The 24,972-nt window shown below is 37.2% G+C and overlaps 3 protein-coding genes across 6 annotated transcripts in view; 1 reads left to right on the plus strand and 2 right to left on the minus strand.

Annotated features, from left to right (window-relative positions):
* The first annotated feature begins 694 nt into the window (after positions 1–694).
* Positions 695–24,972, plus strand: part of LOC109424281 (coiled-coil domain-containing protein 102A) — a 53,350-nt gene continuing 29,072 nt past the window's right edge. For 3 of the 4 annotated variants that reach the window (XM_029879771.2, XM_062852196.1, XM_029879772.2), the window contains exon 1: positions 695–1,209. In XM_029879771.2, coding sequence (XP_029735631.2) covers positions 1,114–1,209 — 96 coding nt within the window. In that variant the 5' untranslated portion in view covers positions 695–1,113. The remainder of the gene's footprint in view (positions 1,210–24,972) is intronic. The other variant, XM_029879773.2, reaches the window with a different exon arrangement.
* Positions 1,343–2,146, minus strand: LOC109428699 (lysozyme). The gene is made up of 2 exons (XM_019704511.3): positions 1,611–2,146; positions 1,343–1,538 (listed from the first exon to the last, which is right to left on the minus strand). Exons 1-2 carry the CDS (start codon positions 1,915–1,917, stop codon positions 1,399–1,401), a joined length of 447 nt encoding a protein of 148 aa, XP_019560056.3. The 5' UTR covers positions 1,918–2,146; the 3' UTR covers positions 1,343–1,398.
* Positions 11,823–12,627, minus strand: LOC109424283 (lysozyme). The gene is made up of 2 exons (XM_029879774.2): positions 12,119–12,627; positions 11,823–12,039 (listed from the first exon to the last, which is right to left on the minus strand). Exons 1-2 carry the CDS (start codon positions 12,426–12,428, stop codon positions 11,900–11,902), a joined length of 450 nt encoding a protein of 149 aa, XP_029735634.2. The 5' UTR covers positions 12,429–12,627; the 3' UTR covers positions 11,823–11,899.

Below are 24,972 nucleotides of genomic sequence, written 5' to 3' on the forward strand. Positions count from 1 at the left end.
TTTTGAAAACGACGTATAATCAATGATGAAGCATTGATTATACGTCGTTTTCAAAATTTGTTATTGATTTTATATTTTTAAACGAAAGAGCACCTTTTTCTAAGCCTCTATGTTTTTTTTCAGGTTTTTAGAACTTTGTTTTGATACCTAAAATCAATTTCAAAAAGAATTATTCAAATCACCTTTTGACAGCTGGGCAACTGCTTGACAGCTCCGCCCAGTACAAAATCCGACGAGGGGTGATTCGACAAATCGCTCCCATACAAACTTCAAATTGATTTTTAAATAGGTTCCCGGGCTCCAAAATTCATGAAAATTTGGATTTCGGCTCAGTTTGGCGTGCAGATTCAGAATATGGTATTATCTCAACATCGTTTAAAAAGCCAATTATGAAATTTTGTATTTCGACTAATTTTTGGGCAGAGAATCCGATAATAAAATAATCCGGATACCCCTAAAGAACCCAATGAGCCATTTTACGAGACGTTTCGGATCAGCTGATCGCTCATTTCATGAATGAAAATTTGACAGGAGGTTGCGCCCAAGCCCGTGAGTGTTAATATCAATATCAACACTGTTGTCGTTTCGTAAAATAGACTATTGCTCCGCGGATTTTTGAAACGCTTCAAATTTGCAAACGCTTCAATTGATAAAGCACTAAACGCATCCACACCACACAAACGTCAATCACCAGCAACAAAACAAAAATTCAATTTACGCAAAAATGGCAGCTTGGATGTAAACGAGCCAGCAGATTGATCGTGATATTCTCCGTCGGCATTGAAATTCTGTCCGCGTCCGGGTTTTAATTCCGTCGTAAAAGTTGTCTTAAAGTGTCGTGTGTGCTGCTCGTGTGCAATAATTGTGGATATCGTGCGGTTTGGGGTCCGTTTTTTAGATCGAAACGTTTGCCATAAGTTTTACTCTTGCAAGCGGAAGCTGCATACAGCGGCCTCATCATGAGCGAAGATCCGGTGTCGAAAAATCAATAAAGTGTTCCGGAAGCTAGTTTGGCCTTGTACGTGCGTGCTATTTGCATTGGGTGTAAAATTGCAGTTTGTGAAGTTTGATACTCGAAAGTGGTTTTTAGTTTGAGACTCTGCCAGCAGCAGAATGTCGCAAAGTGCTCCTCGAAGACACCCGCCAAGTGGTGGCAATCCGGAGGTCATGTCGGCGAAATTCGGCGATACTGAATGGGAGGCAAGAGAGGTAAGTGTACCTAACTGTTGATGCATTTGTATAGTTTCTTCTTGCTAATCTCGGTAAAAAGTGGCATCAAATATCGAGTAACCTTGCCGATGTTGCTATTCGTCTAATTCTAAGTGACTACATATCAATAAAGTTTTTCGATAAATATTCATTAGCTTTATTAGTTCAGAGAACTCTGTATGAGTTTCATTACAATTTACACTTGCTCAGATCGGGAAGGGCCTTGCCCTTGCAGCGGTTAGTCCAGCCGTACCAGGCGCTAAAGCCGTGCCGCTTGTGGATCTTTTTGGCACACGTTGAAGCCTTACCGATGTCAGCTTTCAGGAATTCTAAAAACACAGGAAACAATTAATTAGCAAACACCAAATTTCTAGATATGTTTTTGAAGCAACGCAACTTACCCGAACACTTGACCTTGCACTCGTTCGAGGTCTTCTTGTTCTTGTTTTGCGGATCGCACCAGTACCTATCGTTGATCTGGAACAGACCCCAATCGGTGGATCCGTTGCTGTTGTTGTGCTTGGCGCTGGTATCCATTGCGCTTTCGTTCTGGATCAAGCACACCCAATTCCGCAGATCACCCCGGCTGAATCCTTGCGCCAGAAGGGCCTTAGCCAGGGAACACTTGTCAAACTTTTTCGCCTCGATTCGGGATCCCAGCAGAGCCAGAAATCCCACCAACGCAACCAATAAACCACCGTTCCTCATTGTGGAGGCCTTTCCAATACGAATTACCGTACCGCTTTCGCGCTAACTTTTAAACTGACACTGGAATGCCTCGCGCAAGCATGTTTTATATCTAACACCAGCACCGGCTGCCAGAAGCGCGTTATCTGGCCAATTCGAACGCAGTTCATCGTCTCCTGATTTGACTTAGCCGCGTGCATCGGTGCGTTATTTGTACGTCTTTATGATGGATTATATCGGATGCCAACATTATCATGATCTGCTTCAATTATCGTTGAATTTATAAATTCAATTGAACAACTGCATAGGGTAAATCAATAGTGGAGCCATTAGTAGCTGGAATTTGCACTGATCGTGGAAAAAACAGTAATACCCTAATGAATTTCGTTTTTTTAATTATTGCACAGTTATTTTTTATTTAGTTTTGGCATATCGGTGTTATTTGCAATTCATAAGTTTATTTCTAAATGTTTTTCATCTTTCATCTGTAATGTTAGCCTTTGTTATTTTTCAGTATTGGAGGTCATATTTACACACTCAATTTCGATTTCTCTGTTCGGTAATTTATTTTACGGGTTTTGAACCGTAAAATACAAAAGTTACTGAGTTTTCAGCATTTTTGTACAACGTAACTGACGTTCAGTAATATTTTTTGACATTTTACTGAACACGGTTATAGTATGTGCCGAGTGTTCAGCAAAGTTGAAGATTTACTGAGTTCATTCAAATGTCAGTAAAAAAGCAGTACTGACTTTTCAGCATTGGTTTCGTTTTTACTGAGCTTTCGTTAAAGTAAAATGTAAACATTAATCCGCGCGCGCTTCTAGCTGTCAAAAATAGAAAAAAGCTTTGATCATCAGAGCTGTCGCCGTGAAACTGCTCGCATCATAATGTTACATTTTTAACAACGATTCCTGTGCCGTTGCCGCATGTTTGGTAAGTATTCGAAAATCCTCGGCACCAGAGAACTAGAATGGCCTCATGTGCGGACAATCCTTCAGTGACTTCGTTTGTGCAAGTGCTACATCAAATTGGATACATTTGACTGCATCTCCAGATGGAGCAACACTCGGACTCGATCATCGACTGGATACTCCCGCGCATCGAGCTTTGCCCTGAGGTCATTCCGGTTCTGCCTGAGTTGTCGTAGATTTTAAATACTTCCAAAAGCGGTCGGCAGCCGGCAGGTGCACATGAATCGGAAGCACCTATGTAATATGGACGGATTCAAAATGCATCGAAAATGGGACAGGCTGGGAGGGAACACAATATTTTCCGGAACTGAAAAACTCAGCAAGACCAATCCAATCAAATTTTAGATTACCGAAAATTCAGTAACGTGTATATCAGCTATTACTGACTAAATCAGTATTTGTTTGACAGATCGAAATGTTGTGTGTTACCGACTTTTTCGGTACTCACAACCGTTTACCGACTTAACTCTGCTGTTCAAAAACCCAGTAAAATTTTACCGACTTCGGTAATCAAATCTGAGTGTGTACTAATACATTTATACAATTTTATAGCAATATTTTGTACTTGGCAATACAGTTGTTCACATGTTTGTCAAAAAGTTTTTTTTTTATCATACAACACACCCTAATTTGATTCTGTTTCAGCAAAACTTCTAATAACTATTTGTGATTTGTTGTTTATGTTGTTTATGTTGCAAGAAATAGAGAAAACAACAACACTGTTGCCCAAAGTTTTGCTCAAACAGCATCAAATTAGGCAAAGAATCATAATACCCACGCTTTTTGCACCATTTCATTACAGAAACGGAGAATCACCCTGGCCAATTTCGCAGGGGTTGACTGTATTAAAGTGAAGGAGTTTCATTTTGATTATTGTAATGTAGTGTTCTTTAGTGAAACATATCACCCTTTTAACACATCATGAACCGGCTGCTGCAGATGGAGTATGGCTGATCATATGCATCAGACATGTTCGATAAATACGGAGGAACCGTCGGGGTTTATTAGAGTCTATTCCCAAGCAATAGTTCCAAGTCGGTTGGATTTGAGAAGGCTTTGATGATCGTTACAAACCTAACTAAAAGTTTTATAGGATTTGTGACAGGTTTTAGAACCTCTTACAGCCAGCTGACTTCAAAATGTTGTTTGGGCTTTCTTTCCCACGTTTCTCGGTTGATTTTGATTAGTAATTTATTAATGTCATAGTCGCTTTGTCGAATTTTGTTACAATGTTTCTTGGCCATATTTTCTTTAAGTAAAGCAATTAAAACCAACCGAAAAATTAATAGTGGGAAGGAGATTTGCAGCATTTAATTATGCTGATAGATTCGAAACTAACGTGCGAACACTTAAACACATTGTTGACGTCAATGCGTTCAACGTGACATTTTGGACAAAAACTGACTGCTTTTATTAACTGAACAACGTTACTTGTGTATGACTAGGTTGATATTTCTAGGCTACACTTGAGAAAATGACATGGTTTATCTAGGTAGGACCGATAGGACAATTGAACGAATTTGAATATTTTTCATACGGGGTTCGTTTGATTCGATGAAAAAAAAAACAAACATACGACAACTGACTTTATTATTATTATCTTTATTATCGAGACTTTCAGCCGATGGCTGGTTCATCTCCGAACAACTGACTTAACGAGGAGAAATACATATTGAACGGAACCATACCACGAAATCAAACAAGAAGACAAACACAAATTGTGTGACCATAACACTACATAGGCAAATCCTGACTGACTGACCAATTGAAAACTTTCCAATCTTCTACCGTAACTTTTTGAGTCAGTTTGCAACAGTTTCTTAATGGATATCATTTTCCGCATACGGCTGGCAAACTGCTTCTGAAAGATTACGTACTCTTTTCTATCTTCGGGTCTAGTGTAGAGGTTTCAACTCTATTCAGAGTGCAGCTAGAAACCTATCAAAAAACAATTGTCGAATCAAACAATACCTAGAAGCTAACGAACTTCTAGACCCTCGACAGCATGCTTTCCGTCAAGGTTTTGGAACATCTACATACTTTTCCGAACTCAGCAATGTTCTTCAGGAAGCTTCCGACCAAGGACACCACGCGGAAGTCATCTCACTGGATATTTCTAAAGCGTTCAATCGTACATGGACACCTTTCGTTCTAAGGCAACTAGAAAACTAGGGCAAAGGCGAACATACGCTGCACTTCGTTCGTAACTTTCTTTCTGGACGGTCCTTCCGGGTCGTTATCGGAAACACGAAATCATCTTCTTTCGCTGAGGAAACTGGCGTTCCACAAGGGTCTGTGTTGGCAGAGAGGTATCACACCAAGCTAAAAACCTTCCCAGGCCCCAAAAATACTCACAAACAAAATTTCACACCGATTGGTTCAGTAGTTTCCGAATGCATAAAGGTCAGACAAACTGACAGTAGCGTTTGTCAATTCAGTACCAAATTTTGAAAACGACGTATAATCAATGGTGTAGCATTGATTATACGTCGTTTTCAAAATTTGTTACTAAATTGTTAAAAAATAGACAACCACCTTTTTAATGGGCAATACAAGGTTTGCCGGGTCAGCTAGTATCAAACCATTTATTTCCGCATTTACGTGTGCCGCATTTACGTGTGCCAGTAGGTTTAAATTATCTTTATATCCCTGATAAACACAAAATATTGCTTCAAAATCGCTCGTATAATTTGCCCCACAATGCAACATTTTATCAATATTATTGTGGATGATTCAATTTATGGTGTAGGTAATTATTGATTCGGAAGACGCTTTGGTCGAATTTGGATTAGAGAAGATAAGAAATTTAAAAAAATTAGAGGGGCGTGTACAAGACACAACCGCATGACGTAAACTACGTAAATCAGTTTGTTATTGGTTGAATCAATAATAATAATCATATCATAAGAAACAAGGTAAATTCTACAAGTTTGAGAATTCCGGTATTGGAAATAATTACAAAATAGTGTTTGAACTTGTACCGACTTTTCGAACTCTCTAAGCAGAATACCCTCTTCAAATGAGTGTAATAAGTGTTGTACATTTTAATTCCGCCCTATTTTGCTTATCCTTTGACAGATACGCGTATCGACTACCACTTGTAATCTTCGTCAGTGTCAGTTATCCACAGTTTGAAGCCTAAGCGAAGCCGGCGGAAATCCCTTATACACTGAGTTGATGGTAGCGCAAGAAGAAAGCGCACTCGCTACATTCAGAGACACGACCAGATGGAAAGACACGGTTTAATTTCCGCATAATGCTGTTGCATTTTGTTTAGTATACTATAGTAGGTTTCAAAATTCGGCAGTTTTGACACTTATGTGACCAGCGTCACTTTATCGGAAAATCTGCTATTTACTCTTTCAGAAAATTGATAAAGCCCTTGAAAAGGCTGTTCGAACCATAATTAAGTCAAATTATTGCACGTGAGTTCAACAAATTTCATTGTTTTGGCAGCAAAAGTCAGAACAGCGACGAGACTTTGTCTTAGGACGTCCATAAGAAGAAGAAGAAGAAGTAGAAGAAGAATTGGTTTGATAGATAGAAGAAGAATTAGTTTGACGAGAAAGGGGTAAGAATCAGTAATGCCATACAGCTTACTTTGCAATCAAACAGATCAATCAAAAATGCAAATCATTAAGCTTTTGCTAATTTGATGACTGGAATTGCCTATATATTATTATTTATCAAAGAATTTCAAGAAATCGTAGTAACTTTCTTCCAGATTTTTCGGCAAAAATGGGCACAGAGAGTTTTGATTTTTAAAGATATAATACTAATTGAAATTTGGTTGAGAAATAATCTTCATTTCTTCATTAAACTTGCAATTTCTCTAAGTTTAAGAAAATTATTGGAAATTTCCGATCAACTCGCATTTGTAAATTTATATGGAGTGTGTCATGGATACTACAAGAAGCAATTATATTTCCACTACTCCGCTACTCCGGTTTTGAGACTGTTTTGTGACATTATTTGTGACCCGGCGCTTTCGTCTTCCTTAGAAAATTATTCGGTTCATTCTTGTGGAGGAACATTGGAAAACGCAAACGGAGAAACTGGCTACTGGCTAGCCTTTCTTCAATGCAATCTCCTAGAAAGGTCATGAACGAATGATGGAAGATGAGAAGAATTTAACTGGACGGCAAAACGCAAAAATGTGCTCGCACGCAATCGGCTGGTTAAAACATCGGCTTACTTTTCCCAAATTTTCAATAGTTTGCTGTTGAAAATCAATAATTTTGATTATTTGTCATAAATGGAACGTACATACATTTCCAATCGATTAATATGAAATATTTGGAAATAATACTATTAATGGCTGAGTTATTAGCGTGCAAAATCTGACATAATTTCGTGACCGTCGTAAAATTTTAGATTTCCAGTGCCGTGGTAGCGTAAGTACCCCATTTCATGCAATTTTACCGCACTCGCGTAGTAGATGGTTTTAAAATGTCGGCATTTGCATGTCTTCACTTAATTCGGAATCAACTCTTGCACAAAATATAGAATTGTAGCCCTCATAAGGGCTGTTTAAATTTATTTGCTTACTAAAGGTGAAATTCGGTAGTTATGATTGCGAAATCCAGAACGGCGACGGTGGCCTTGACTCCGATGATGGGTTTGCGAGGCGATGCTGTGCAAAACGTGACGATGCGAAAGCGGACGCACTCGCGCGCAACCGCCGTCGACCATCGCGATCGGCTTGCCAAAGCATACTGAAGGAAGTGAAGTGAGCGCTGATGCGTTCCCGTCAAAGAGTTGGCAAAGAATAAGAGAAAATGGGGAGAAGCAGTTTGCTTTTATACGGCAAGGCGGTTCGTTTTCCCCTCTCGAACGTGGTTGGTTCGATGAGAGAGGGGTAAGAATCAGTGATGCCATAGGATTTATTTGCAATATTGGTTTGATTAATGTTCATCAAATTCATTTTAATATGCAAATCATACTTTTGCAAATTGGTAGACTAGATTTATTAAAAGTTTAATACTTATAAATAATAATTTAATATCATGGTTAAGTATTGCACATTTTAAACGGTTAAAGTACTTATTCAATCAAATTTGGCAACACTGTTTAACAATGCTCATTTTCTTCATCAAAGTAGCCATTTTTCTAGGTTGAAGAAATTGAACAAATTTTCAATCAAGTTGTACAAATTTTGTTCATTTCATTTATAACAGCTATCTCATAGTTATTTCACTTGAAACCGTAACCTGGAAAATTATCCGTTCTCTCTTGTGGGACAGTTTAATAGCCCTCAGAAGGGCTGGTTTAATTTATATCATTTCCATCTGACGATGAAAAGTCCTTATCCGGCTGGTTACTCCAATTTTACCACCGCACGCCGCGTACGACGACGCACAACCGTCGACAGCCACCGCGCTCCGCATGTCGCAGAATACTGAGCGAACATGCAAACGGAGAAACTGCTCTGTGGTCCAACTCTGATGTGGTCGTCAGGTCCACTCGTGCCGCCGCGCACTCCGACGCGAAGACGCACGCACAAGTTGCGGCACAACCGCCGACAGCTACCACCGCGCTCGGCATGTCAAAGAATACTGAGCGCAAACGGAGAAACTTGACTCTCCTCGCTCCGATGCGTTCCCCTCTGGACTGGTCCGCAGCTCCACTCGTACCGTGTCAGGCACGACGACGCGACGACGCGCGACCGTCGGCAACCGCCGTGCTCGGCATGTGGAAGTAAACTGAGAGCAGCAAAAATGCAAACGGAGGTACTGGGCTGTTCTCCTCCGATGCGTTCCCCTCGAAGAGTCGATGCAGAATGGAGGAAGATGGGAAGAAGCAGTAATCTTTTATACTGGGTGGTGCTCGACGAAAAATCGCAAACCTGTGCTCGCACGTGATTGGCTGGATAAAACATGGGTTCACTTTTCCCAAATTTTCAATAGTTTGCTGTTGAAAATCAATAGTTAGCTATAATTATTTCAACGCGTAGATAAATTTCTGATCGATCGGTGCAAAAATTTTGAAAATCGGTCGTGAAACGGCTGAGTTATTAGCGCTCAAAACCTATCAATTTTTCGTGACGGTCGCAAAATTTTAGATTTTCATTTTACACCCAGTACTTCCCGTAAGACGTAGTTTACGTCAAAAAAATTACCTTCCATTCCAATGACCGCTTAGGCTTTAAACCTGGTTAAACTATATGGATAAACCAGGTTTACAATTTAAACTGAGATGAATAAATTGGCTTTTAGACTAGTAAGAGAAGGCCATCACATTGGTGCTCATTAGAGTAGCTTACACTTACATACATATACAGGGGATACTCAAAATAACTGGGACAGGTAAAATTTTCACTTTTCAAAAACTGTTCAACTAGTTGTAACTTTTCAAAAAGGGCATCAAATATTCTCAAATTTTTACTGTAAGCTCATCAACAAGTTGTGCATCAGTGGTCCAAAAGGAAAAAAATCGGGCCATTCTACACGAAGTTAGAAAGATTCTAGAAAAAGGTATAAGTATCCGATAACCAACCTTGAGCTGTTATCCCTGGGCTTGGATAATATCTTCCAGGAAGCTTTGATTTCAGGCATGTTCGCCGATGTGCTTTGCAGTAATGATTGGAATAGCTGAATATATAATCAATGGCAAACAATTCTGTAAAAATCAGATCTTCAAGTCATCTGATATAGTTAGACTGATCATGATGCTGCATAGTATATCGAATATTTGTCGAAGTCATTTATGTGCCAGGAAAATATAATTCCATGTTGGTGAGAATATTACAAACTGAGGGAGGGTAATAGGCCCAGTCAGACCCCTGAATGGGCAATGTGGGTTAGTGTATGGGAATGCCATTGAAGGTTTGTAATATTCTCCGAGGCTTTCGAAATCCAACAGGGCGCGTCCCCAGGTTGCGGATAGGGGGAAAAGGGAGATTTTTCGCATTTGTACTGTAATCAGCTAATGTGATATTATCTCCTATGGTGTTGTAGTGCGAATGAATGATCTCATTATATGGGAATTCGAACCTTGTAATGTATTGTTTATTAACTTCAATTTTCTAAGCTTGACAAGGTTTTGAAGACAAACATGTGATGAGAGAATTGCCTAATAGGAAAGTCACATCAGCAAAGCTTTTACATATGCAAATGCTATCCATGGGGTCATGTCTAGCATTTAATATGTATGGCAATGACTGGTTCTTATCTAGCAGGGGTACTACAAAACCACGCGGACAATTCGATTAAAGGCTTAATTAGGGATAATATATTTTCCAGAACTGAAGGGACATTTTTTCCGGGGTAACTGACGAGTCGAAGAGGGCAGAAGTTTCCGTTTGTTATAATTGGCAAAATAAACAATCGGGCACTTTTTTTTCTATGACTTGCTTGGCATTTTGTGGATTATTGTTTTTTGGTTTTGGAAGGTATGCGATTCACTATTGAGCCTTAAATTATTTTGCATCTGAATAGCATTGATATTGTCAAGTCTGTACCAACACCCTAATCCCTCACCAAAATACCCTTTTCCTATCCCATGGCGTTTATGTGGTCAGCAAAGACTATTCAGCCATTACCCCTCCTTATCATCGGCTTTGGACTGACTTGCGCTCTCATTGCCCCACCAAATGCTGCAAAATGAAAAATGAAAAATGAAAATGATAACCAACCTTGAGCTGTTATATCTCCGGATTCAATGAACCGAATGCAATGAAATTTTGATCATTTATGACTAATACGACCTGTTCCAGTTATTTTGAGTATACCCTGTATATTAGCCCTAGTAGGATGTTGGGTTCAATAAGACCCAGACAGGTACGCTGAATGTGCACTACGCCATCGTGATGCGCAAAACCTAACATTTTAGGATGGTTAAAACATAAAACTCGAAAAATGTAAGTAAAGTCTGTCTGTTTAGGTAAGAAACTATAGCAATAGATTTTCCTTACACTTCCTTGCTGGTAATCTTCTCTAAACTAAAGCGTTCACGTCGTATGTGGACAACCCCTTATAAGGAGTGTATCGTAAAGTAGTTGAAAATGTTTACAATAGCCTCAAAAATAGTTTAATACAACTTTTAAGTAATTTTATTTTTGGAGATACTGTATAAATCCTTGATAAAAGAAATGGCTTTAACGATTCCTTAAATATGTTCTTTTAACTATGTTTTTTACTTAGGTTACTGAAAACATGTTTTTGAATTTTTGCACAGCTTCTTAAAAATTGAGATTGCGAAAAAAGTTCGATAATGTTTGAAAATTGTTAACTTTTTTGTGTTAATATAATAAGCTCCAGAATCCTCAAGATATAGGCAATTTATTTTTTTCAAGAAAAATCTCCGCTGCATTTAAGCGCAATTCTTAAAAATGTAAAAAGGCCATTTTTGAGAAACCTCTTTTTTCTGTGCTCCTCCAAATCATGTTTACGCAAATAAAAAGTACATAAAATGAAAAATTCGCATTTTTTTTAATTGGGTATGTTTTTTATTTAACGGACGAGTAAGTTAGAGAAAAAATTGAATTTTATAACCTTTCAAGATATTAAAAGCAGCGCTTCAAAGTTTGACCAAAAAATAGACGTTTATGGGAGTGGACCATTTTGTAGATACATATAGGAGATTTTTCTATCGAAAATATGAATTTTGAAAGTCAGTGTTGAATGATATGTTATGTGTACATAACTGTTAACAAGCATCAATATTTTCCAGATTTTTTATCGTACCAATTTTACTCACCACAGATTTTTAAATGTTGGTAAATCTCAACAAAATTGGATTTTGTGCAGATTTTTATTTTGTGAGGTGTATTCATTTAACCATATTTTCAATAATACTAAACATTTTCCAAATTTTTCCAAGCTGTTCTAAACTTAACTATATTGTGAAGATTTCATAGAAGAACCGAAATGAAAAGACCAACCCAGCTTCGAGATAGAGGATCCTGAACATTTTCAACTACTTTCCGATACACTCCTTACTAGAACCACAATATAAAGTTTAAGCTCCGTTTGGCATTTATAATTTATTAGCTTCATGGGGCTTACGATTATCAAACTCCATCGAGATTCTTATAAATTACACTTGCTCAGATCAGGAAGCGCTTTGCCCTCGCAGCGGTTAATCCACCCGTACCAAGCGCGGTAGCCGTGTCGCTTGTGGATCTTTTTGGCACAAGTGGATGCCTTGCTGATGTCAGCATTCAGCAGCTCTGAAAATGTGTAAAACAATTGATTAGCAAACGCTAAACTCGAGATACAATCGTAATCATTTGAAGCAATCGCACTCACCCGAACACTTGATCTTGCACTCGTTTGAAGCCTTCTTGCTCTTATCCTGCGGATCGCACCAGTACCGGTCGTTGATCTGGAACAGACCCCAATCGGTGGACCCGTTACGATTGTTGTTCTTCTTGGTGGTATCCATGCCGCTTTCGTTCTGCACCAGGCATACCCAGTTCCGAAGATCGGCTTTACTAAAGCCTTGAGCCAGTAGGGCCTTGGCCAGAGAACACTTGTCGAACTTTTTGGCTTCAGCTTGAGATCCGAGCAGAAGGCCCATAAATCCCACAAGTACGATCAAAAGGTTCACGTTTTTCATTTTGAACTGCTGAGTGTGTTCTGGATCGAAACTATCGCGGCACTTTCACGGTAGCTGTCTAACTGATGCTGATTTTGCTCGAGAAAGCTTGTTTTATACATTTACGGACGAGCTGAACCGTTGCATCGGCAGGAGCGACGTTATCTGGCCGAGTTGTACACAGATCACCATCTTTTGCTTTGACTTAGCGCCCGTAACGGGTGGCGCTGTGGGAAGACACTGATTTAATTGTGCTTCTTTTGGACATCTGTGTACTGTGTGAATCGGTGAATCCCCTGAGGACGACTGTGCCTTGGCGGTGATGCCCCGGATATTTTAGCACAAGTGAAATGATGTTTAATATAATTGGATGATTCTAATGAACTCTGTCGTTACTTGCACCTCGCCTAACGCCTCATGGCCAATTTGGTATCAATTACAAATTTATAAATTAGCTTACATATCTTGTAAAAATATAAAAGAATTACTATTTCATTCTGAAAAACTCCTACTAGGCACGAAATGTTGCTAATTGACAAATTGAGAGATGAAATTTGTGAAAAAAAATCAAGTTAAAGCGCCGGCCTAGCGAATACGGAGTCGTGGGTTCAAATCCCACCAGAACGCGATTTTTTTTCACAAATTTCATCTTTCAAATTCAAGGCCGCATCAACATTTTGTAAACAAACGTGTTTCTGTCGACTTGTGGTCTTTTGAACTCCACCCACACACCTCACCACCACTAACACAAAGCGCAAACATCAAACTTTCTGTTAATGGCGCTGAGATGCGTGGATGGATCCCAGAAGCCCCTAAGTCGACAGAAACGTGTTTGTTTACGCAATGTTGTTGCGGCCTTTTCAATTGTTGGTCTTGAATTGTCAATTAGGAACATTTCGTGCCTTCTAATTACAAGTTTTTCCAGTATGTTTCAGTCATACCAGCAAATCTGGTAGATGCCAGTGAAGGGTAATATGTATCATTGTACAATTTCATTATAATAATAAGATTGAATTATTGTCCCTCGAACTGCTTTCGTCTATTTCGGGTGCAACCTGAATTCCTGGCACACCTTCTACGTGACACTATGGTACATAGGATGGTCAAAAATTATGTTTTGACCATAGGTGTTTATTCGAAAAGTCGGTCAAATTCTTCGCAATCCAAATCAAATCAGATGCTCAAAGTACAATTGAAAATTTTGAATTGAGATGGATGTAAATTAAAAATAACGACCAAAATATTTCAATTAATATTTTTATTAAACATAATACGCCACACGCTATGTCCAAAGGGAAGTATTATGAAAAGTGAATGTACCTCAAAGTTTTTTCGCTAGAACCGTATTTTTGGACCTCTAGATTCAGAATATGTGCGATTTTAAATCATCCATCTTGGTTTTTTTCATACATTTTTATATTGGATGAAATTGACCTTGAAATTACTTTTTTTTCGACATTTGTATGGGAAAATAGGGAAAAAAATGAAAACTCAAGATGAAATATTTTAAGCCGCTGAGATTCTGAAACTACACGGAGATGAATTTCGTTCGTTTGAAACCAAAATGTTCATGTTTATTCGGTAAACTAATAAAATGTTTGAAACTAAAATTTAATTGTTTAAACTAACGCAATTATATATTGATTTCGACAATACCCATTGAGGAGCCCCCCGTTCCGCTGACGAGAACAAAACAAAAGTCACAAGTTCTAGCTGCAACATCAAACAATATTTCTTCCTGCAAAAAAGGCAAGGTTCACCAAAAGTTTCCACGAAATCCCGTTGTTTTCGGGAGCGTATGTTATCTAATAGATGTACACTTGATTAAGCATTCGCAATCAACTTAATCTAGCCATATCCACTGCTCTTGAAGAGTACAACAGAAAAACCGAGAATGAAATAAAATCCTGTCCCAGGAACTTCTTCAATTATGCTAAAACTAAGTTGAAATCGAGAAATTTTTCATAAAAAATGTCGTTAGATGGTAAAGTGGGAGAAAATTCCGATGAAATTTGCAATCTTTTTCCGGCTTATTTTCAAGAGACTTATAGTACATTTTTGATACCGATTGCGACTATGAATATTTCTCCCACTTTCCTGACTTTACCAGCATCATTGGAATCAATCAAATCATGTTACAGGATATTTCAACCTTGATTTCAACCGGTCTAAAAGACTGAACTGAATTTGCGGTTCCATTACATTGGCTTTACAACATGTCACTTGATACTGGAAAGTTTCCGAAAGGATGGAAAAAATCTTTCCTTATACCCATCTACAAATCTGGTAAAAAATCCGATGTTCGTAATTATCGTGGGATTGCCATTATCTCATGCATACCAAAACTATTTGAATCTATTATAAATAGATGTGTGTTTAATCAAATCAAACTAAGAATAACCAATACACAACATGGATTTTTTAAGGTCGGTCGACTACAACAAACTTATTAGAATTTGTTAATTACACCTTATGGGCAATGGACAGTGGTAACTATGTTGAATCACTTTACACCGATTTCAGTAAGGCGTTCGACAGACTTGACATTCTAATGTTGATTTTCAAGCTTGATAAAATGGGAATCGAGTCAATACTACTTAAATGGATCGAATATTACTTAACTGACTGATTACAGATAGTAAGATTTGAGGGGAAAAAGTCAGAACCTATCAACGTATCGTCAGGAGTTTCCCAAGGCTCACATTTAGGACCTTTGCCTTTCATATTGTTTGTCACGTATATTCTAAAACATCTCAAAATCCTTATATACGCTGATGATATGAAACTCTTCAAAGAAATAAAAAATGAAGAAGACAGAGAATGTTTTTTGAGAGAATTATCATATTTGACCAATTGTGTAGTAAAAGCCTGCTGCAGTTAAACGTGAAAAAATGTAATTCAATTACGTACAGCAGAAAACATAGTACACCACCGCAGACAAACAGACGTATCACTTGGAACGAATTGAGATAAAAAACATCGTCACGAAAACATAATCGCCCAATGCTTACTAAGCTATGTTACGCAAACCACTCAGTAGGTGGAGGTAGTGAGCAATCGTCAAACAGGAGCAAAAACGATGCACAAGCCGTGACCGAGTGATTTGCGAACTACAAAATATTTGAACTAATCGTTAAAAAGGGAAACGATGAGTAGTGAGTAAAGTGAGACGTCTGTTTGTCTGTGACACCACCGTTATCGTAGGAAACCAAGAAGTTGAAAAGTGCAATAGAATTAGAGATTTAGGTGTTATCTTAGATTCCAAATTAACTTTCACGGATCATTATAACGCTATCACTCATAAAGCAACTAATATGTTAAACTTCATTAAGCGTTTTAGCTACAACTTTCAGGACCCATACACGATTAAAACATTTCCGTCGCTTATGTAAGATCAGTTCTAGAATACTGTAGCATAGTATGGTCTCCCTACATGGTAACACATGTGGATCGAATCGAATCAATACAAAAGCAGTTCCTCCTATATGCCTTACGCAAGTTAGGTTGGTCAACATTTCCACTGCCTTCATATGAGGCTAGATGCATGCTTATAGATATTCAAACTTTGAAAGAGCGTCGCGAATTAGCCATGGTTTCATTTATAAATGATTTAATATGTCAACGCATCGACTCCGCCAACTTACTATCACGTATAAATTTCTATGCTAGGTCGTAATATATTTGCTCTAAACAAATATAGAACAGATTATGCAAAATTTGATCCTTTGAATCGAATGATGAACCTTTATAATCACCACTGTGCATCTATTAGTTTAACCATGTCTAGAACAAATTTAAAAGAATATTTTAGGTCTTTGAGACATAATAGAATATAGTTATTCAGTGATATAGTTAAGTGAAATTGTAGTCTACGGTATGTTTGCCGAAATAAATAAGTAAATTAATAAATGTTGGCATTAGAAGTACAACAAGGGAGGAAGTTTTCCAGGGAAGGAAATGACTTAATAAGTTTAATGGTAAAACAAATATTTCCGTAGGGCCGACCTGCCACAAAAAAAAACAACACCAATATTGACATTTATTTCTAATATAATCTGTCAGAAGATGCATTTTGTTTCAAACATGGATTGCATAAGCTTCAAATGTGACGTTCGATTTACTCCAAACAGTTTTATTTTTGCGGCTTTAACAAATTGACAATTTATTTGAATTTACCTCAAATATTTTTGATTTTAATATAGTTTTTTTCTGCGTGTAGAGGTCCAAACCTACGATCCTAGAGAATAACATTTGAGGTTTTTTTTTTAATATTAATCAGTAAATAGTAAACTGACTGTAAAACACGACTGATTTGATTAATTGAACAACTTCAGCTGCATTCTGCATCGGCAGTGAAATCCAACTTTTAAATACATTGCCACAGACAGGGCTTTTGTGGGGTGTGAATTGCAAGTTGGTTCAACCAGTGAATCTGTCGAAACGAAAATTTAATGGTGATGACGAACAATTCGGCTAGCTGCTGCTTTAGTACGGTTGTCATCGTCGTACACAGGACGAAAAAAGGCAATTCGTTAGTGGAGTAAAATTGAAACGTAAAAATTTGCGTAATTGAAACATAAAAATTGCGTAATTTACAGTGCTTTAGGAGCTGGTTATTGATAGTCTATATCTTTTTGTATCCATCTGACTCCATCTGATGAGGCATTGGCAAAGATAAATTGGAATATTCATAATTATTGTTGGCTATTTTCCATCTGATATGACGGGAATTAGCGCATATGACAAAGTAGATGGATTTCTTTTCAAAATAGTAAAATGAAGTTCAGTCACAAAACAACCCGCATTAAACACCTAAATGTAGGTAACTTCCTTGAAAATCGCCTGATTTTCGAAAAAAAATATGATTTTTGCAATTTCTCATCGTAATAGGCTGTTTTACCTCACGCAAATCTGTTAGGAAAAGGCCTACTTTCCCACACCAAATTAGCAGTGCTGTAATGGTTCATTACATCACTGATTTGCGTTGCGTAATGAACCATTACAGCACTGTTTTCAGTTTTGATCAACTTCTTGTAGGGTGGCCACCGAACCGGGAAAAACGGGGAAACCGGGAAAAAGTCGGGAATTCGGAATGATTACCGGGAAAATTGTTGTTAAGAGTAACTTGATGTGCATATTTGAATGTTTACACCTCATCGAAAATCTGCAAAATAAAAGCCAAACCAAAATACTCCTGGGATGCTTCTACGAAATCCCAAGGATTTCGCCTGTGCAATCACTTGGAATTTCCTTAAAACAGAACTTGGGATTCTTCAAAAAGTTTCTTCTAGAATTCCTCTAGGTTTTTGTACCGCTTGATTATCTCTTGGAATTCGATGAGATTTTTTCGAGGAAAGAGTTTCTTACATCTGGAATTTTTTGGATTAACCCGTGTCCTTTCTTAAATTTATTCTAGTTTTTTTAATAGATAAGAAAATCATAACCACTAATCAAGACAACCTATTGCAATTTATTCAAAAGTTCCTTTTAAGATTCATAAAGATTTTCCTTCCGCAATTGTAAAATTTCCTACGTGAATTCTCCAGAATTTTTTTTCTTCATGGAGCTTCCTCTGGGGTTTCCCTAGAATTTTCTTCTGGAATTCCTTCGAAAGCTTTTTTAAGAAATCAATCGGGAGTTCTTTCTGGGATTCTTTACAGAGTTTCTTCTGGTATTTCTCCAGGATATCATTCTGTTACTCATCCATCTCCACGAGTCCTTTGCACGATTTTTGCAGGAGTGACTTTGATTTTGGAAACTTCCAAGAGGTTTCGCTGAATTTTATCTTCATTTTATATTTGCTTTTGGAATTTCTCCAGTGTTTCTTACTGCGGAAGGAAAGAGTTCTTCTTGGGCACCCTCCAGGAGTTTGTTCAAAGAAACCTCCAGAAGTTGCTTATGAAAGTTGCTTTTGGAGTTGCTCCAGAAGTTACTTTTGGGCATCCTTCAGAAGCTCCCTCTGCAAATCACCCAGGAGTTCCTTCTGGATGATCTCCCAAAATTTCTTACAAAAACTTTACGATAGCTATTTTTGGAAATACTCCAGAATCCATAAAATCAAACTACTGCGGGAGTTTTGTAATCGAGAACTCTTCCAAGAGTTCCTTGGTAAACCTTATATACATGTGGGAGATTCTTTTGTGAATCCTTCAGGAGTTCCAGGAGAAATCCCTAGATCGAATTCCTGATCCCAGACCAAAAGTTCTATTCCCTAATTGCCAACAGACTGACTAAAATCCTAAATTCCCTAAAGGAACCTCTTCCAGAATAAATCCATTAACCCTCGAGCGATCGCGCTGTTGTGTTTTGTACAACACGTTGAAAAAATCTCGCTTTTTATGTTCAGTATAAAGCCTGTATCCGCATTAATCGGGCCACAGAAGTACGGCTGTATCTCTGTAATGAATCGGTAAAATTGGCCAAATAATTGATTGAGAACTCTTTGGTGTATGTTTATTATTTGTGCCAAATTTCATAAAAATCGATGCATTACTTTTAACTGTGGATGAAAAACAAACAGACGTGGTTTTAAGCATTTTGTACAATCATGACTAATTTTCATTCGCATAATAGATGGTGAGTGTTACAGAAAATTTTTCATACTTTTCATGTGCGATGTTTGCCTATACATAACTTTTGAATTTCTCTGCCAATTTTCATGAAATTTTCACAGAAGGTAGTTGATTATGTATATAATATGCCTACAAAATTTTATGATTATTGGTATAATACTTTCAATAGTACAATCGAAACAATAAAGGGTGCTGACTACTTGCTGTCTGAGGGGCTAAAATCACGTTCACTCCCAATACATATTTCGACTATAAAAATATTTATAGTGCATCGATTTGTCTGAAATTTTGCCTATGCAATGAAAATAGATTTAGAGGTTTGTGTTTAAAATTTCAACAATTTCTTTTGCCAGATTCAAAAGTTACAGCGCTGACATGCAAAACTAGGGGCTGTACAAAATTGAATGGCGCACATTCTACTCTTTCATTGCTACAACAAAAAGTACTGCACCGATTCACATGAAATTTTGTTGGTGAAATGAACACATCTTATGATGTTATTAGGCTGAATTTGAACAATTTTAATGTATCTATTGCAGACTTACAGCTGTATTTCTGTGTCCCGATTATTGTGGATACAGGCTTTAAGCGTGGTGCTGGCGGTGGTGGTGGCCAAACGCGCTAGTTATGGACGGTTAAGAAATCTAGAGGAATCCACAAAAGTTATACAAGGTGAAATCGCTAACAGAAGTTACTGAAGAAATTCAAAATAGTATTTTTGGAGTAATTGAAAGATGAAATCTCGGACAAAACTTTGTAAGAATCACCAGATGTAAGTTTTTGGGGGAATACTCAGTTGGACATCCTGGAAGAATTCCCGCAAACAACACCAATGAAGTTGCGTTAGGGCACCTACGCTAATGAATAAAATTTAAAAAAAAATGGTTCGATTATCCTCCATGTCCCGGATAATCGAGTGCGACCTTTGCTGATTTTATATGCACATCTTACCTATTATAGATCTGTCATAGTTAGCTACCACTTCTACAGTTGTTTTTTTTTTTTAGGTTCAAGAAAATAAGTAAAATAATGAATTAGGTAAAGCTTGAATTATGCTATTTGGAGCTGAATGAAAATATGTTGTAAGTAATTGTGTAGCATACGCCTTTTATGTCGTCATTGATAGTTACTTCCATTTTTTCCATAGATGCATTACGTAAAGAATAATATTAAACTATAAATATCTAGTACATAGTATTCACATGATTGCAAGTGCATTTTTACATGGTACTTATTATCCATATGATACGAAAATTGGGCGTTACCTACTAAAAAATTTCAGAAATCGTACCGGGAAAAAGACGAGAATTTCAAAACTGGTTTTAGTGGCCACCCTGTTCTTGATGCTTTCCGGACGCAGTTTTGAAAAATAGTGACAACTGCATAGTATTTATAACCTGCTAAGATCAGACTTTTATAAACATGGCTGAATATCAGTGTGCAGTTTCATGAAAAGTTTTGTTGAAAACTATCCTCAAGGGGTAATTTATTAAATTGCAAAAAACGTTGTACGCAACTCGGTGCAGAACTCGATTATTACATCACTAGTCGTAATGTAATGTATAACTCATGCTGTAAAAATCTTCATTCTGTACCTTGTTGCGTGAACTGCTATTTCCTTACCAATTTAATACATTTACCCTAATTGGTTGATTAAAAGAGTTTTGCAAGCCGGGTCTCCAATTAGCCTAGTGGTTAAGGCTATGGATCGCCAATCTGGAGACGGCGGGTTCGACTCCCGTTCCGGTCGGGAAAATTTTCTCGACTCCCTGGGTATAGCGTAAATTGTATTTGAAACACACAATGTCATTGTACAAATTCATGCAATGGCAGGCAAAGAAAGCCCCTCAATTAATAACTGTGGAAGTGCTCTAAGGGCCGATTTCTTCACCCGGGCTTAAATTTTAAACCAGGCTTAGCAACATTTTAAGCCGGGCTTAACTTTTTTTTGATTTCTTCACCTCGGCTTAACCACTAAACCCGGTTTAATAAAGCTACGGTTTACGTTAAGTGTGGCTTATTTTAAGCGATGCTCTGAGGTGGCTTAGCAGCGCTAAGCCAGGCTTTAGTCGCAAATTGCAGAGTTTGGGTTTCTTCACCTGCTTCATAAATAAATTTTTGAAACAGCAGAAAATATTGTTAATGAAACATGTTCATTTAAGAACGATAAAATTGTAAAACGGTTCGGAACGATAAAATTGTAAACGTTCGGATGGAGACGATGATAAAGAAAATGATAACCTATAGCCGGCGGGTCGACAATATAAAATATTCACATCGGTTTTTGGGATAATCAAGTTTTTACATTAGATTGAAAGTCTTCAAAAAGGCACCATGTTGATAGTTTTGAAAATTTGTCATACTGATTTGGAAGTCAAAAGTACATTTGCATTGAAGTTTCTATTTATTTTAACCCGGTCCTTCCGTAATTTCAGGTCACAATAAACATATTTTCGCCTCTTACACTAGTTTACAAAATAAAACGAAAGTCGTGAACTTCTGTCAACGACCAAAATTTTTGAAGTACAATTTAGCGTTGATTTCGAAACCGTGCTTCAAAATATTTAAAGTAGAGCAGTTTTTGAGTTTTCGCTGAATATCGAGTTCTACAAATTTTAAAAATATGGAATTTACTAAAATACGAATACCATGCGTTTAGTTCAACCAATTTCAAATCTTTTTCCATAGATTAAAAGCTGAATACAATACCATTCGATCATCTGAATGCAGGGTATGCATCAGATTGATGAAATTCAAGATATTGGCGGGGTTTAGGGACGATCTCCTTAAATTTTAGCCAAATTTCCAAAAATATTTGAAGAAATGTATTTTTTTCAATAAGAAAAAAACAATCTAAAAATTCTTTTTCAACGTTTATTTGACATATTATATGTAGGCGAGTTACAGTAAAAAATTCAGCTCAATCGGAGCATTGATTACGGAGAATGAGGTGTGTGAAGTGAGCGACGTTGCTTAAAAATAGAACAAAATCGATTTCAAATCATCAACCTTGTATGGAAAGTCGAAAAACTTTCCGCTCTACTGTATTTTTTTTCCTTCGCGTTTTCGAACTCAGGGCATGATTCTACACCAAAAATGATCATCAGCTTACCGAGTTCAAAAATGCTGTAAACTAGTGTTATGGTTCAAGAGATATTATTTTTTTTACAAACATACTTAGGATGACACTAAAAAAAATCATGTAATACCTTTTTATACACTGATTTCTTATAAAAACTTAGTTCAAAGCACGTTTAGCCCATCGAATATTAAACACTTTGACTCTAAATATAAAAAGTATTATTCGTGGTGTACTTCTAAACATGACTTATTTTGAATACCTAATAGGGTGACGTTGGATATTATTGGCAGGTTTGTTCTCACCGTCGTTGTGTGGGGGGGGGGGGGGTGTTTGACGGCCAAAATGCCTGAAACATTTCCATATCATTCATCTTACTTTGGAAGGATTTGAGGCCAACTTTGAGTTCAATAGGTTTCTAAAAACCTCCCGTGACGAAGAGAACAAAACTGCCGAAAATACGACGCAAGTGGATTTTAAATATCTTTTTGCAACTCAGCACTATGAAATTTGATTTATACTTGCCGTATCACAACGGACTAGTTTACCGTACTATACCAAACAATTGCAATATGATTCATAATTCAACTGATTTCGGTTGTATTATGAATCATAATGCAATTGTTTGATCCACAACCAGAGTTGTAACGGCAAGAGCTTGCCAAATTGTCACGGTTATGGTACAGCTTGCTTGATCACAATTTAGTGTCTAGCATGATAGAACACATGACTGTTCCCATCGCACCACCGCGAAGCACGATGGTACTGATAGAAATGATCATATTCTAGTGATTTGTTTTTTCATTGCAAAAATGCTTTGCAACTCGTTGCAAAACTCTATTTTTAAAGCTCACATTTAACCCCATTTTTTCATGAAGAATGTTAATGCCTTTTTCGAAGATATTCGATGACATTGAATCTAGATAGGTCGTAATTACATTTTTGTAATTACGTTTCAAAAGTGCTTACTTTTCAATCGGTGAAAAGGCAGCGAGTTGGCCTACTTTTCCAAACTTTAACAAGTGTGCCGAAAAGTACTACTTTTTGGCACTCTTAAGTGTGCCGAAAAGTACTACTCTTCGGCACTGTTGTTTGATTGGACAATTTGCTCCTAGTTTGGATTAATTTCTCATAGTTAACAAAGTTAATATGCTGGAAATCTATAAATGTTATGTCCGCGCACGTCCTTTCGGTCACTTCCTGTATTATTTCTTCCAAAAACTTCTCCTCTTAGAAGAAAAAATACCAGACTGAACTGGACGAGAGCTTAAAAATTTGTGACCGACCATTTCGGTCTGTCCTGATCTGTAGGCCTAGTGAAACGCCTACTTGATAATAGGCTAAGATGGCTAATACACGTGGAATCTCGCTTGCATGTTTTCTCAGAATGTTCAGTTAAGGTTGTAATTGATGGGTGTTTTTCGTAATTACAAAAAAAAACTTTGTATGCAACACGTTGCAAAACTCGATTTTTTCAGCGCTCGTTGTATTTATCCAACTCGGCAAGCCTGGGTTGGATAAATGTACACTGAGGATACTGCAACTCCGAAAATCATACGAATCAACTATGATTTTTTGCCACAAGAATTTCTTGCGAAAATCATAGTTACGAACTATGATTTTGGATTCAAAGCGCCAACTATTATTGGCATACTGTTACTGTATAAATTTCATAACACTCACGTATGAAAACCATACCGATAACGTATAAAATCTGAAATTATGTCGTATGACTATCATACATACTTTTATGAAATATTTTGCACAAATTAAAAAAAATCGCAACCTGGAATCGAACCAGGAACGTCAAGATTGGCGAGAGCGTGCTTTACTCATACGCCCATCGACGGTTCGGAAGTTGAAGTGGTTAGAAGCCAATAAAAGTTTTGTTGTTTTTTAGCAATGGTGTTTCATAACACATCTTATGATTTCCATACGATGCTTCTTATGAGATTTTTCATACGACAAATCTTATGGATTTCGCATTTCAAAGTATGAAAAGCATACGAGAACTATGAAACTATGAAAACAATCAAAATTACTGATTCATAAGATGTGAACTATGAAAAACATACGAACAGTATCCTCAGTGTACAACTCGTGCTGAAAAAATCATCATTTTTGCAACTTGTGGCATAAATAACTATTATGCAATTCAGTATCATAACTTTTATTTTATCTAACTCATTTTGATATTATAATGACCATTTTTTCTGAACTGGTTCATTATGCAACTGAAATGAGTTGCATAATGAAAAATAGTTGTATAATTTTCATAATGCAACTCGTTGCAAAACTTGATTTTTCATCACTCTTCGTATTTATCCAACTCGGCAAGCCTCGTTGGATAAATGTACGACTCGTGCTGAAAAAATCAACTTTTTGGAACTCGTTACATAAATAACTATTTCAGCACTGCAAAAAACGTTCCGTTTCATATTTTAGTACAAGGCAGCGTGCATCGTATTAACACATTTTTATATTAAAATCCTAATTTTTTGCGTGGGCCGTAACGCACGATCATATTTTCCTTTTCTTTAGAGCATTGTGAACGGCACCTAAACACTTTTAAAATAAAGTATTAAAAACACCAACGAATGGAATAAAAGTAGAATAAACTGTTTCTATTAAGGGATTTCAGTTTCTAGTTGAACTTGAACTTTGCTGTGGCTTTCATTGAATGTACACAGTTCAAAATTTTAAACGTAGGTATTCGAAAAATGGTCTGAACTCTGGAGCATCTCACGACAAACACATTTTCAAAAACTCACTATCGAAATGCAACTTTATTCGAAGGCGATTATGGATATCAAAACATAAAACCAACATTGCAACGCCTTTTCTGCAATGTGGCACTCCAACTTTGTACAATGAGAGACAAATTCGAACACCAATGTTGTGGAACGATCATATG

The sequence above is a fragment of the Aedes albopictus genome, chromosome 2 (assembly GCF_035046485.1).
Source record: "Aedes albopictus strain Foshan chromosome 2, AalbF5, whole genome shotgun sequence".
Lineage (NCBI taxonomy): Eukaryota > Metazoa > Arthropoda > Insecta > Diptera > Culicidae > Aedes > Aedes albopictus.